Here is a 15,356-nt window from a genome sequence, read left to right as displayed (position 1 = left end):
TGCAATCCCAAAGGCACATGGTTCAAATCCACCAGCTGCTCCATGGGAGAAGGATGGGAAATCTTCTGTGTGATTTATTGCCTCTGAAAACTCACTAGAGGGTCAATTATGGGTTGGTTCTCACTCAACGGCACAGACAACAGCAAGAACATAAACCCAAGAGTCAGGAAAACATAATCAACAAAGACACCTGCATAAGGCTTTGTGGAACAGCAGTACTAACAACAGCCAAAAGGTGGCAGCAACCCACATGCCCATCACCTGACACACTGGTACTCGAAGTCAGTTCTAGCCGCACAACAGAATGGCATCCAGTTATAAAGAACGAAGTACTCACGCTGCAACGACATGGACAAACCTTGATCACACCACGCTAAGTCAAAGAACTCAGACAGAAAGTCCCCCTATTTTTATGATTCTGTTGTTGTGTGCTGTTGAGTCAAAACCGACTCACAGCTGACCCTCTGGCAAGTTTTCAGAGGCTGTAATTTGTTTGAGAGGAAATTACACATTCTTCTCAAGCGGAGCAGCTGCTGGATTTGAACCGTGTGTCTTTGGAACAGCAGCACATGTTCTTACCACTAGGCCACATGAGGGAGTCACGTAAAATGGACAGAAATGAGAAATCTATAGGCAAGAGGTTGGTGGTTGTGCAGGGCTCAGGACATCTCTCCTAGCTCAGGAGGGGTGAGGTCTTGGCACAGGAGCATCCCGCGGGGTTGCTGGGTATTTTTAGGTGCCATCCAAGCAGGTGTGGGTCACAGCGCCCGTGTGGACTGCAGAATGAAGCCTTGCGTGGTCCTGTGACCCTGTATCATCCTGACAGTCTCCGCGTGGTACAGCCACTGCGCCAATCCATTCATCAGTCCTCCATCTCTCCACCGTCTCTTCATTTTCGCTCACCCTCACTTTACCAAGCTTGGTGTCTTTCCCCACGCACTGATCCCACCCAATAACATGCCCCAAATCAGCGGGACTAAGCATCACCATCCTAGCCGTGATGACTGCTGCCTGATGCTGAGGTGGGCGGGAAGAGCTACGACTTCCGGCCTAACCTGTGAGACAGTAACTCTCTGTTCTTTACAGACACCCACTGATGGTGTTTTAGGGGGCTTGGAGGAGCCCACGGTGAGCTGCTAACACAAAGGCTGAACTTGTCTAGTGATTTAATCCACCAGCACCTCCAAGGGAAGAGAGATGGGCAATCTCTTCCCGTGCGATTTACAGCCTCACACACCTAACGGAGGGTCAGCTCCCAGTCGGTTCCACCTCACTGACAACGTACTCGGAAGGTGGTAGTTTGCAGACAGTGAAGACATCAATGCATTTTCTTTCAAGATGGCTAAATGCTTCACACATTCTCAGGTGGTTTTTCCCGGAGAAGTCTCTCTCCAAGTCTTCCGGTCCACCTTGAACAGAGCTGGTGGTGGCCCACATCCAAGATACCACATGTCATCCTGGGACCTCCCCTACCCACAGACCTGCACATCTCCAGGCCCATCTCCCATTCAGGTGCTCCAGCTTTCCAAAACTCATCTTTTTTTCCTTTAGGTTTATTTCTTCATTCTAGTGGAGTCCACACCATCTTCTAATCACTACCTTAGAAAAGGTGTTAAAGAGACCATAACTGCCACCCAAGCAGATATATGCACACCCATGTTTACTGCAGGTTTGTTCACAATAGCAAAGAACTGGAAACAACCCAAGTGCCCACCAACAAATGAATGGATAGAGCAGCTCTGGTATAGTCACTACACTACATTGAAAAACAAGAAACTCATGAAGTATTATGCAAAATGAATGACCCTGGAGGACATTATGCTGAGTGAAATATCTCAGTCACAAAAGGACAAATATTGCATAGTGCCACTGTTGTAAAATGGGACTGACATTGGGGTTGAGTGAAGACAGAGAAGGAGGGGAGGAATGATGTATACCACATTGAAACAGACGAAGGAGAGAATTGTTTAAAAGGGATATATGATTAGGTGCTGTTGTCATTACAGGAGTCCAGAGAGAAGGCTGCACAGTGGAGGGGACTTGGGGGAAGGGATTGCATAACAATGAGTTTTTCTTTTCCTTTTCAAGGAGAGGAGTGAATGGGGGGAGGGATTGGGCAAGGAGAAAAGTACAACAATGAATGACTGGAAAACCCTAAGTCTCTATAAACTCTCATTAAAATTAATGAAAAAAATACATAAAAAAGAAAAAGCGTATACATCATTGGAACCGGGGACCCATGAAAATATACAGGCTCTCATTTAATTGAAAAGAATGCCACCACCACTGTCTACTACAGAGCTCTAGTGGCCCAGGGAGTAAAGAATTGTGCTGCCAACCCAAAGGCAGGCAGTTCAAATCCACCAGGTGTTCCAATTCACCATATGTTCTAAGGGAGGAAGACGGTGTTCTGTTTCTGTATCACTTTAAAGCTTTTGAAAACCTGCTGGAGGGTCAGTTATAAGGTGGTTCAGATTCGACGGCACATAACGCCACCACCACTGTCTTGTCACTTAAGGAAATGAATAACTGATGCCTTCGATCGCGGTGTCGGTGAAGATGACTGAATACTATGGACTGCCAAGGGAGCACCCAAATTTCTCTTGGAAGAAGTTTGGCCAGAGTGCTGCTTAGATGCAAGGAGGGTGGACTGTATATGCATTGGGCATGCTGAGGGTGGGGTCAGCCCCTGGAGAAGGACATCATGATCAGCAAAGTGGACATCAGAGGAGGAGAGGAGGCTCCTCTGTGAGAGTGACTCACACAGAGGCTGCAACAATGGACACAGCAGAGATAGCGGGGCTGCTGCAGGGTGGGATGGGGTCTGTATGAGACTGGAGCCAGCTGGGCGTCACCTGAAAACCAGAAACCCCTCAGAGTTCCCCGCACACACGACCTGTGTGCCTTCCTCAGAAGCTTCTCAGAGCAGCCTTTACGGTGTGCACTTCACGAGATCTGTCAGTCTCCAAGCTGGTCCAGGAGATTTTCTTTCCTTATTTCACTGATGATTTTTCTCTCTCTCTCTCCTGCCCCCCTCTAGTCTTTCTGGACCAGTCATCTTATTTTCCACTCGTCTCCCATCTTTGCTGGATGCTACGGGAGGTGTCCTCAGCTCAGCTTTATCTTCTAAAACATTTGAGGTCATTGCTTCTGCTTTCTGTCTTCACTTAATGAGAGCTCTGGTGTTTTTTCTCTGAATTTTTAAAATAAATATTTATATTTATATTCTTTATATTTTATTTTTTCTCCCCCCGTGTTGATGCTTGCAGAAATCTTCTCATATCCCTCTTAGGGCACAGATCACAACAATTCTGATATTCTCTGCAGAGAGTCTCTGTTAACCCAAGCTTTCAATTTCTGCTCTTTTCCACGTGATTGTTTGGATCATGCCAGAAGAACTCTCTGGATGTCTGATAATGCTTGTCTGGTGCCAACCTAGCTTGAGCCTTGTGGGGACAGAGTGGGAGTGGACGGGGAGTCACCCCCACAGATGCAATGGGAAACCGCTGACGTCATCATCGCACTCCTCACGGCTCAGCCCCACACCCACTGACGTCATTCTGGTGTCCTGACTGGAGGGTTAAGGATCAGCGGTCACCATCGCCCGGACACAGCTGTGAGTCCACCAAACCACCCACTGCCTTGAGTCGATTGTGACAGCAGCCCTCCGCTGGGCTTCCCAAGCCATTCCTCTTTCCTGGAGGAGACGGCTCATCTTTCTCCCTTGGAGAGGCTCGTGGACTTGAACTGCTGACTGTTCAGGACCATCAAGTAAAGCCACAGAACACAGGGGCTCCTCTAGCAAATGAGATCAGCTTTTGTCGTCATTGTTAGGTGCCACAGAAACAACCATGACTCACCATGATTCTGTGTGTAACAGAGAAACACCTGCCCGGCCCTGTGCCATCCTCACCATCTGGGCAGCACGTGAGCCCATTGCTGGGGTCACTGGGTCAACCCGGATCACGGGGTCTCTGCCTCTCTTTTACTGACCTTTCCACGTATGGTGTCGTCTTTCAAGGACATACCTCCTCACAACATGCCCCAAGGGTTTGAGGTCTCGGTCTCTTCACTTCCAAGAAGTCTGGTCACACGTCTTCTTCCAAGACATGTTTGTTCCAGGTGAGATGCGAGATGCATTCCCGCACTGGGTATGCAAGTGGTTAACCTTGCTGCTTTCAGTACAGCAGGTGTACCAGGTGTACTTAGGACTAAGGTGTGTCTGATCCAGGCCATGGTCTTTCTGATCACTTGCTATGCATCTGAGAGCTGGACAAGGAATAAGGATGAAGGAAGACAGATTGGTGCCTTTGAGCTGTGGTGTGGGAGAAGAGCGTCCCATGGACGGCCAAGAGAACGAATATATCTTGGAGAGGGTGCAGCTGGAGTGCTCTTTGGAGGCAAAGATGACGAGGTTTTGTCTCACATATTTTGGGCATGTTGCTAGGAGGGGTTATTCCTTGGAGAGGGACATGATTCTTGGAAAGGTTGGGAAAGAAGAGAAAGATCCTCAACCAGGGGGTCGACACGGTGACTGCCGCAATGGGCTATAATGCGTCAGGCACAGAACAGGACAGGGTCCAGATGTGCTGTTCAAAGGGTCATGGTAAGTCTTGCCCGACTGGAAGACATCTAACAGTAACAATTACACAATTATACTAATATCATCCAGTCCAGATGGTTTTATTTATCATCTTTAGACAATAGTTGTTTCCTTGGGAGAGGAAGGTGAGTCTTCTAGTTCTACAGAAGTCAAGGAATCTGGGTTCTCCTTCCTTAAAACTGAGATACAAACGGAGATCTGTACACCAACATTCAGAGGATCAATGTTAAGCATCACAAGGTCATAGAAACAGCCCAAATATCCAACCGCAACGGAATGGACTGGGAAACGGTGGTACAATTTCATACAATGGAACGATGCAGCACTCAGAAGCAGCAATTTAAAAAAATACTGCATAACTTGGGAGAGGCTGCAGAGCATTATGCTAAGGGAACTAACTCAGTCTCATAAGGACAAATACTGCATAAAGCCATCACTGTAAATACAGAAGGATAACATAAAAATGTTTGGAGATTCAAGGCAAGGAAAGGGTGGGAGTGCAGGGGTGAGGGATGTTCAACGTGGTGGGTGGAGTGGGGAGGGCGAGCAAGTGGAAAGGATCTGGATGAAAAGACAGGGTAAGGATGGGAAAGGTCCAGTGGTGATTAATTTTTAAAAAATTTTATTTTATTATTATTTTTTGTGCGTGTACCATCAAATCAGATCTGACTGGTACAGGAGGAAATTGTCCCTCCTTCTCCGGCAGAGCATCTGGTGGATTCAAACCATGTACCTTTGGGATTGCAGTACAGCTTCTTGCCACTAGGCCACCAGAGCTCCCCTCAGTGGTGACTAATTTTATAAAGCATAATTGTTGTTGTTATGTGCTGTTGAGTCACCTGAGACTCATAGTGTCCCTGGGAACAACAGCCCTAAATCCTGCTCTATTCTGTGTCAATCTTATTGTCTCTAATATACCTCCTCCATTACCCCAGTCATTGAATCGATCCATCTCATCCAGGGTCTTCCTCTCATGCACTGTCCCTCCACCCTCCCAAGCATGATGTCCCTCTCCAAGGACTGATACTGTCTTGCCACATGGCCAAAGTATGTCAGATGAAGCTTAAGAATCCTTGCCTCCAAGGAGCAGCCTGGTCTCACTCTAAGATCAACCTGTCTGTTCTCCTAGCAGTCCATGGTATATTCAATACTCTCTCCAGCACCACAGTTCAAAGGCATCAATTCTCTTTATATCATCCCTAGTCATTGTCCAGCTTTCTGACACATAGCAAGTAACTGCAAAGACTATGCCCTGAGTCAGGCCCACCTTAGTCTGCAGACTGACATCGTTGCTCTTCAGTACTCTGGATCCACGCAGTCAAACGCCTTTGCATAGTCAAAGAAACACAGATAGACATTCATCTGGTATTCTCTGCTTTCAGCTAAGATCCATCTAACATTAGCTACAATATCCCTAGTACCACAACTCCTTCTAAATCCAGCCTACACTTCTGGCAGGTCTCTGCTAATGTGCTGTTTCAGTCGTTTTTGGATAATCTTCAGCAGAATCTTGCTTGTGTGTGATATCAGTGATACTGTTTGATAATTTCTGCACTCTGTCAGGTCAGCTTTCTTTGGAATGGGAACAAATACAGATCTTTTCTAGTCAGTTGGCCAAGTGGCTGTCCTTCAGACTTCTTGGCACGACTTGGTGAGCACGTCCAGGGCAGTGTCTGCTTGTTGAAATATGTTGATTCATATACCATCGATTCCTGAGGTCTTGTTTATTGCCACTTCTTTCAGAGCAGCTTGATACACAGGGATAATTGTATGAAACACAACGTGAAAGAAGAACAGTATGAAATCAACGCATATGAACCTTGCACGCAAACCAAAGAAAAGGACCCGAAAAGAAGTTGTTTGCAATGAATAAATCATTGTACATAAAGAATTAAAAAAAATAAAAAGCCGCTTTTGAGCCACTCTCTAATTCTAGCTACTTCCTTCGCCCACTTGTACAGATGACAAGCGCTGCCCATTCCTGGGCCACCTGGGGAGAGGAGCAAAGGGGGGGGGGGGTGGGAGGGGTTTGTGTGGGGAGAAGGGTGCAACAATGAATGAATGGAATTCCAAAATCTCTGTAGATGTTCACTGAAATGAAAAATAAACAAACTAAATTAATAATAAAAAAAAAGAACATTGGTGACGCAGTCATTAAAGCACTAGGATGCTAACAATAAAGGATGCATCCACCTCGCCGGCTGCTCTGTGAGTGAACGACGAGGCAGCAGAATCTCTGTAAAGATCATAATTTTGCAAACCATTTGGGGCGGTTCTGTTCGTCCTGCAGGGCTGCTCTGAGCCCGAGCCACCTTCACAGCAGTAAGTTTGGGGATTTTTAGTGTTTACTGGTTTACTTACAATTCAATGTCTTAAATCATTTGCCATCTTCTTTCCTTAGTTTCTCTGGATTCCCCCAACGATTCTATAGCATCTTCTCTCCATTGTCCCCATCCTGACAAACGTATCCCTCTTCAACTGCCCTTTAAGGTACATAGTTCGAATCCACCAGTTGCTCCTGCCATGCAATCTTCTGCCTGTGAACACTCGCTGCAGGGTCAGCTAAGAGTCAGGTCCACCTTGCCAGGAGACGACGACAACAACAACAACAACAACAACAACAACTGACATTTTGTCAGTCTTCAATGTGGGCAAATCTAGGTGTGTGCATGGTGGATTAAGTATTGGACCACTAATTCAAAGATCAAGGATTTGAATCCAACAATTCCTCTATGCGATAGAAAGATAAGGCAGTATGCTTCTGGAAAGCTCCACAGCACTGGAAACCCTGGAAGGCAGGTCACCTCTGCCCCACCATGAGTTGGAATCAACTTGGCAGCACTGGTCACGTGGCATGTATGTGTGTGTGGTTAATCTGTCATCTCGACCTAGACATTCAAGCTCTTAGGTTTCCCAAGTCTTCCAAAGCCATATAGGAGAAGACCAGATCGTCACAGAGCAAGGCTGTGGGAAGGAAGTCAGAGTCACTGGCGCTAGTCCATCTGGGCCACGGTCAGCGAGGAAGCTTCCTTCATCAGCGACCCCTCATGCCCGAACTCTCACGCTGTGTCTCTGCCTCTGCAGACAGGCTGACCTTGCTCCCCTGCCTTAGACAGGACCCTGCTGGACACAGGCAATGGGGGAGGAAGGTTATGAGGGAGCAGCAGAAACTCGGACCTTCTAGCTGAAGCCAAGAGTCTGAACAGGAGGAAGAATGCCTTTACAAAAGCACAGCATTCCTTTCAAAGTTGGGACTGGAAGAGAGAGAGATCCCATCCACTTTTGCACTCTTTAACTTTTTGTTATGATTTGAGTGAAAGTTCATGGGCAAATCTGTTTTCCACTCAACAATCCATATGCATTGGTTACAGTCTCGGAAATCTAACAGCATTTTCCCAACTTCCTCTTTGTGTTTCCTGTTTTCATTTGTCCTTCTTTCCCACCCCTTTCTGCCTTCTGGGCTTTAAAACATCAACAGCCAGACCACCTGTCATTGAGTCAGTCAAGACTCCTGCAGACCCTCCACTGGTCTCTTTCTGATATTTACAGGAGTCTCCCTCGTCTTCCTCCCACGGAGTGAAGTAACACCATGGACTTCTTGATTAACAACAGAGAATTCTCCACACCACTGAGCAAATGCTGACCTTTTGCTCTCCGGCGGTTGACTGCTCTGAGGTGCACACACCTCTCTATCTGGTGGTACTGACCTGAAAGCTCTGCCTCTTACTGTTTGCTTGAGTCTATAGGAATGAGTTCAAGTTCAAGCTTAAATGGTAATAAAAAGCCATTCTCTCATGCATTCCACCAGTCTCTATCAGAACAATAAGCCTGGTATTACCCACTTTGAACTCATTAGCAAACTGGGATACTTCTAGGCTAACACAGGGATAGAAGGTTGCAGTCTCTCTAAGATAGAAGAGAATGCTAACCACTCTTCATGTCTCTCCACTGTAGAGTGTCAAGGGGGCAGGCAGTGAATGGTCCATCTCAGAAGCAGACAACAGAGTGCTTTAGCCATCTGTCCAAAATCCACTGGCATCGAGCTGATTCCACCCATGGTGACCCTGGGGGGCAGAGCAGAACTTCTCATGGTGCTTCCAAGGCTGTCATCATCATGGAAGCAGATGGCATCATCTTTCTTTTTAATTTAAAGAGGGGCTCGTGGATTCAAACCAACGATCTGTTGGTTAGCAGTTGAGTCTTACCCACTCTGCCATCAGGGCTTCTTAAACAAATCTGCATTATTCATAGCTACCCTTCACCAGATTTCTGATGCTGTAATTTTCACCAGACTGTCCATTTTCCTCTCTCAGAAAAGCTAGTGGATTCGAACTGCTAACCTTCTAGTTAACAGTCTCACACAGTACAAACTAATCACCAGAGAACTTAAAGGCAGTTATAAACATTGTTGTCCTTTTGTACTAGTCTCATGCAGTGCCACCTGCAGAGAACGTCAGTGGTAGGATGCTTCTCCCGCCGGGCCAGGAGGTCTAGACACCCCTCAGCCCTGGACACTGGCAGCCTGGGCGTTCCCCCGCCAGCCGGTTACCTGTGGATGATGTGGTATCTCTGCAGGTACTCCAGCGCCAGGGCCAGCTCGCAGATGTAAAGTTTGACAGCGCCCTCCGTGAAGTGGACGTTCTGCTGCAGGTGGTAGCGCAGATCGCCGCCCAGTAGCAGGTCCACCACCATGAACATGTCCTCCTCATCCTGGAACGAGTACCTAGGCACAGAGGGACAGGGGTCAGGCGCCTCCAGCATCTGCAGGACCAACTTCTCCAGTTTACAGAGGACCAACTGGATCCTAAGGTCCCGGGTCCCTGAAAGACTATCAACCTCCAGCTCACCAATGCCATTTCAACCGGTTCTAGACTCTGACAAGGAGCCCTGGTGGGTTAAAATGGTTAAGTTCTCAGCTTCTAACTAGTGGCCCATTCGAGGCTTCACAGGAGAAAGTGTGCTCCTGGGAAGATCTGTCCCCTCTGAAACTCTGCAGGACAGTTCTGCTCTGTCCCTTCGGGGAGCTATGAGTTGGAAATGACGGAACAACAGTGGGAAGTCACTGGAGTCCACTATCTCACATACTCTGCGCATGCGGTCAGGGGTGGCCAGCTCTTGGAAGGGGACATGATGCTTGAATAGTAGAAGGTTAGCCAAAGACAGGAAGGCCCTCAATAAGATAGACTGACAGAATGACTGCAACAGTCGGGCTAATCACGGCAGAGATTGTGAGAGCGACATGTTCTTACTGTTCTGAGGGGCTGTTGAGTCAAGTTTGACTCTTAGCGATCCTATGAATAACAGAGCTGAACCCTGTCCTATCCTGTGCCATCCTCTTCATTTCTGACATACCCTCGTCTACTCTCAGTGAGGGTCTTCCCCTCCTTCACTGACCTGCTACTTCCCAAGTCCCTCTCCAAGGAATGTTACGTATGCTGTTGAGTCACCTGCAACTCATAGTCACCCTGTGTACAACAGCCCTAAATCCTGCTCTATCCTGTGCCAGTCTTATTGTCTATAACGCATATGAGATGAAGTTTTGTGATCTTTGCCTCCCAAGAAACACTCTGGCTGCACCTTCTCCAATACACATCTGCTTGTTCTTTTGGCCATCCATGGATGTTCAGTACTCTTCTCCAACACCGCAGCTCAAAAGCATCAATTCTTCTGTCATCCTTACTTAATGTTCAGCTCTCACTTGCATAGCAAATGGTGGGAAAGATCACAGCATGAGTTGGGCATGTCTTAGTCTTCAAACTGATATTATTGCTGCCCAGTAACTTGGAGAGGTCCTTGACTACAGACTTTCCTAATACATCTCCTGATCTCGTGACTGCTGGTATCAAGGATGTTCACTGTGGATCCAAGTAAGACGATGTCTTACTTCATAGGACGAACTAGCAGTCAGGAGAGGTTTTAATAGGATTGCTACAGTCTGGGGCTGAGTCAACAGAACCTAACAACAAATATCATTTTGACTGCTTTAGGCAAGTGCTTTTCTTAGGCATCTTGCCACTGTTATTGTTGTTACCTGCTGTTGTCTATAACTCATCGTGACCCTATGAAAACCAGATTCGAACCCTGTCCTATCCTGTGCCGTCCTCACTATTTCTGACACACTTGAGCCCACTGCAGCCATCACTGTTTTAGTCCATCCTTCCTCTCTTTGCCTACCCTCCACCTTTCCAACCATGCATGATGGCCCTCTCTACAAATTAACCTCTCCTAGCAACATGCCCAAAGTACCTGAGACAAAGCTTCATCACCTTTGCCTCCAAGAAGCACTCTGGCTAAACTTTATCTAAGACATATCTGTTTGTTCTTTTGGCAGTCCATGGGATATTCAGTACTCTTCCCCAACACTACAATTTAAAGGCATCAATTCTTCTGTCATCCTTATTTATTGTCCAGCTCTTATCAGAGACACTGTTTCTGAACAAGTACACTACACTTACACCGCTACCCACTGCCTAAAGACTTCAATGCAATGAGGTCCTAAGAGACTTTCTTGCTCACTGCCTCATGGAACGTGGTTGTCACACATCCCTGTGAAGAGGTCAGAGAAAGGACGAGCAAGATGCTGTGGGTAATAATCCCAGTGATGGCCAATGCCCGTGGCAGCTATGTGGGTGAGCCACCCCCGACTTCTGGGCATTCCACCACAGCCCAATCGACATCAGGAGAAACAGAATCGCTGCCAGTTGAGCACAGCCAATGTGCAAAACCACAGGAGATGACAGTGCAGTTCTTTGCTTGGGTTTGGTTTTTAAAAAACACTACGTTTGTATGTTTATCAATAGAAACTTGACATACTACTTAAATAATAGTTCAGAAAATGTACTTATGTCTCTTAAGACTGACAATTTTAAAAAAGAACAAAAGAGAGGAAGACTCTCAATGAGATGGCCTGACACAGTGGCTGCAGCATTGGGAACAACTGTGCCAGACACGATGACGGTGGCACAGGCCAGGCCAGGGTTCAGACCTGTTGGTCATAGGGTTGCTCTGAGTCATACAAGACTCGATAGCACCTAACAAAAAGAATAAGAAAGATTAAATGGAATTGACCAACATATAGACCCTCAAAAGGCTCTTAAACAGGTATGCAAAAGCATCGTATAATCATGAAACATTGTCACATGGCTTGTGGAACTGTAGTTGTTGTTAGGGGCTGTCGAGCTGAGCATGACTCATAACGACCCTATGAAGAAAAGATATGAACTCTGTTCTAGTCTGCACCATCCTCACACTTCCTGACACAAGAGTCCATTGCAGGAGCCATGGTCTCGATTCACCTAGACGAGGGTCTTCCTCTCCTTCGCTGACCCTCCACCCTTCCCAACATCATATCCCTCGACAAGGAATAGTATCTCCCAGCAACATGTCCAAAGTATGTGAGGTGAAGCCTCATCATTCTTGCCTCCAAAAAGCACTCTGGCTGCACCTTCTCCAAGACATATTTGTTCATTCTCTAGGCTGTCCGTGGAATAGTCAGTGCTCTTCTCCAACACCACAGCTTAAAGGCATCAATTCTCTTCCTGTCATCCTTATTCATTGTCCAGTTCTCAGATGCAGCTAGTAATTGAAAAGACCATGGCCTAAATAAGATGCATCTCAGTCCTGAAACTGACACCACCCCTCCTCAATAATTTTAAAAGGTCTCAAACTGCACATTTTCCCAGTGTCAAATGTATCATCCAGGAAGAGTGCAGACGGTCATTACAAAGACAGAAGAGAAATGGATGTCAGATGAAACTCTGAATATTGCACTGGAGCACAGAGAAACCAAAGCACAAGGAAGAATTCAAGATACTAAAGAGCTGAACAGAAGATTCCAAAGGGCAGCATGGGATGACAAAGCAAAATACTACAATGAAATGTGCAAGGAGCGGGAGTCGGAAAATCAAAAGGGCCAAACTCGCTCAGCATGTTTTAAGCTCAAGGAACTGAAGAATACATTCAAACCTCGAGTTGCTATAATCACGAATGCTTTAGGCAGAATATGAAATGATCCAGGAAGTATTAAAAGAAAATGGAAAGAATATACTGAGTCACTGTATCAAAAGGAATTGGCAGACACAGAAGAATTTAATGAAATCACATATGAGCAAGAGCCTATGGTGATGAAGGAAGAAGTTCAAGCTGCTTTGAAGGAAATAGCAAAAAATAAGGTCCCAGGAATAGAAGGTATACCAATTGACATATTTCATCTCACAGATGCTGCCCTGGATGTGCTCACCAAGTTGTGTCAAGAAACCTGGAGAACAACCACTTGGCCAACTGACTGGAAGAGATCTATATTTGTTCCCATTCCAAAGAAGGGTGACCCAACTGAGTGTGGAAACTATAGAACGATATTGATTTCACACACAAGCAAGATTCTACTCAAGATTATCCAAAAACGATTGGAACAGCACATCAACAGAGAGCTGCCAGAAGTCCAGGCTGGGTTTAGAAGGGGTCGTGGTACTAGGGATATTGTAGCTGATGTTAGATGGCTCTTAGCTGAGAGCAGAGAATATCAGAAGAATGTCTATCTGTGTTTCATTGATTATGCAAAGGCATTTGACTGTGTGGATCATAACAAACTGTGGCTGACTCTGAGAAGAATGGGAATCCCAGAACACTTGATTGTGCTAATGCAAAACCCATACTTGGACCAAGAGGCAGTCGTCAGAACAGAGGAAGGAAACACTACATGGTTCAAAATTGGGGAAGGGTGTACGCCAGGGATATGTCCTATCTCCATACGTTTTCAACCTGTATGCAGAACAGATTATCCGAGAGGCTGGGCTCTATGAGGAGAAGTGTGGCATCAGGATTGGTGGAAGATCTATTAACAATCTGCATTATGCAGATGACACAACCCTTCTTGCTCAAACTGAGGAGGACCTCATGCACTTGCTGTGGAGGGTCAGGGACTGCAGCCTTCAGTATGGATTGAGGTTCAATGTCAAGAAGACAAAGATTCTCACCACTGGACCAACTGGCAGCATCAGGATGGATGGTGAAGAGATTGAGATTGTTAACAACTTTAGTCTGCTTGGCCCCATGGTCAACACTCTTGGCACCAGTAGCCAGGAAATAAAAAAATGTATTGCAATGGAAAGTCTGCTGTTAGGGACCTCTCCAGTGTACTGAAGAGCAATGGTGTCACTGTGGAGACTAAGGTGTGTCTGATACAGGCTATGGTCTTTGCAATCACTTGTTATGCATCAGAGAGTTGGACAATCACTAGGGAGGATAGAAGGAGAATTGATGTCTTTGGGCTGTGGTGCTGGAGAAGAGTATTTAATGTACCATGGACTGCCAAGAAAACAAACAGATTCATCCTGGAGAGAGTTAAACCAGGTTGCTCCTTGGAGGCAAGGATTCTGGGGCTTTGTCTGACATACTTTGGACATGTTGTAAGGAGGGAGAGGTCCTTGGAGAGGGACATCATGCTTGGGAAGGTGGAGGGACGGCACAAGAGGGGAAGACCCTCTATGAGGTGGACTGATTTAGTAACTGGGGTAATCAGGATGGGTGTGTTGGAGGCAGTGAGATTGGCACAGGATAGAGCAGGGTTTAGGGCTGTTGTACATAGGGTCGCTATGAGTCACAAGTGACTCAACAGCACATAATAACAACAACAACAACAACAACAACAACAACAACAATGTGTGTTATTTCCTGACTCTTGGTACCAAGGGTGTTAATTGTGGATCCAAGCAAGATGAAGATGTTGACAGTGTCAATATCTTCACCATCCATCATGATGCTGCCTAACAGTCTAGTGGTAAGAATGTTTGTTTTCCTAACATTGAGATGCAATCCATACCAAACGTTGTGTTCCTTGATCTTCTGCAAAAAGTACTTCATGCCCTCCTCACTCTCAGCAAGCAAGGTTGTATCATCTGCATAATGCAGGTTATTGACGAGTCTCCCTCCAATCCTGATGCCACACTCCTCCTCATCGAGTCCAGCTTCTTAGATAATTTGCTCAGCATACAATTGAATACCAGCTAGGAAATCAAAAGATGAATTGCACTGGGAAAATCTGCTGTCAGGGACCTCTCCAGAATACTGAAAAAGTACAGGACCTACATACATCTCACACCATACACAAAAATCAATTCAAGGTGGAACAGAGACCTGGGAGTAAAGCCCAAAACTGTAACGTTCTTAAGAGACAAAGTGGGATCAAGCTTAAAAGCACTAGTGCAAGGTATAAAGAGACTGGCAAATACAACCAGAAACGCACAATCTAAAGAGGATAAAATTGATGCATGGGGCCTTCTAAAGATTAAATTTCTATGCACATCAAAAACTTTTTCCAACAGGGTGAAAAGAAAACCTACAGACTGGGAACAAACATTTGGTAATACCATCTCAGACAATGGTCTTATAACAAAAGTTTACAGAATACTCCTGGGCCTACACAAGAAAAAGACTGATAACCCAATTACAGAATGGGAAAAAGACATGGAAAGAATTTTCACAGAGGAAGATATTCGAATGGCAAACAGAAACATGAAGAAATGTTCCAAATCACTGGCAATAAGAGAGATGCAAATCAAAACCACAATGGAGTACCATCTCACTTCAGTAACAGTGGAAAAGTTTGCTGAGCAGTAAGTAATAGATGTTGGAGAAGATGTGGCGAGAAAGGAACTCTTATACATTGTTGGTGGGACTGTAAAATGGTACAACCATTCTGGAAGGCAGTTTGGTGTTTTCTCAAAAAGCTGAACATAGAAGTTCCCTATGACCC

The 15,356-nt window shown here is 45.9% G+C and overlaps 1 protein-coding gene across 2 annotated transcripts in view; it reads right to left on the bottom strand.

Moving 5' to 3' along the window:
* Positions 1-15,356, bottom strand: part of STK32B (serine/threonine kinase 32B) — a 572,207-nt gene that overhangs the window by 230,792 nt on the left and 326,059 nt on the right. For both annotated transcript variants that reach the window (XM_006893582.1, XM_006893583.1), the window contains exon 4: positions 9,153-9,326. In XM_006893582.1, the coding sequence (XP_006893644.1) occupies positions 9,153-9,326 (174 nt within the window). The remainder of the gene's footprint in view (positions 1-9,152; positions 9,327-15,356) is intronic.

The sequence above is a fragment of the Elephantulus edwardii genome, unplaced genomic scaffold (genome assembly GCF_000299155.1).
Source record: "Elephantulus edwardii isolate Elephantulus edwardi_28Jun2011 unplaced genomic scaffold, EleEdw1.0 scaffold00129, whole genome shotgun sequence".
Taxonomy (NCBI): Eukaryota; Metazoa; Chordata; class Mammalia; order Macroscelidea; family Macroscelididae; genus Elephantulus; species Elephantulus edwardii.
The sequence above is the reverse complement of the archived record's forward strand: the minus strand, read 5'-3'. Positions and strand labels throughout refer to the sequence as shown.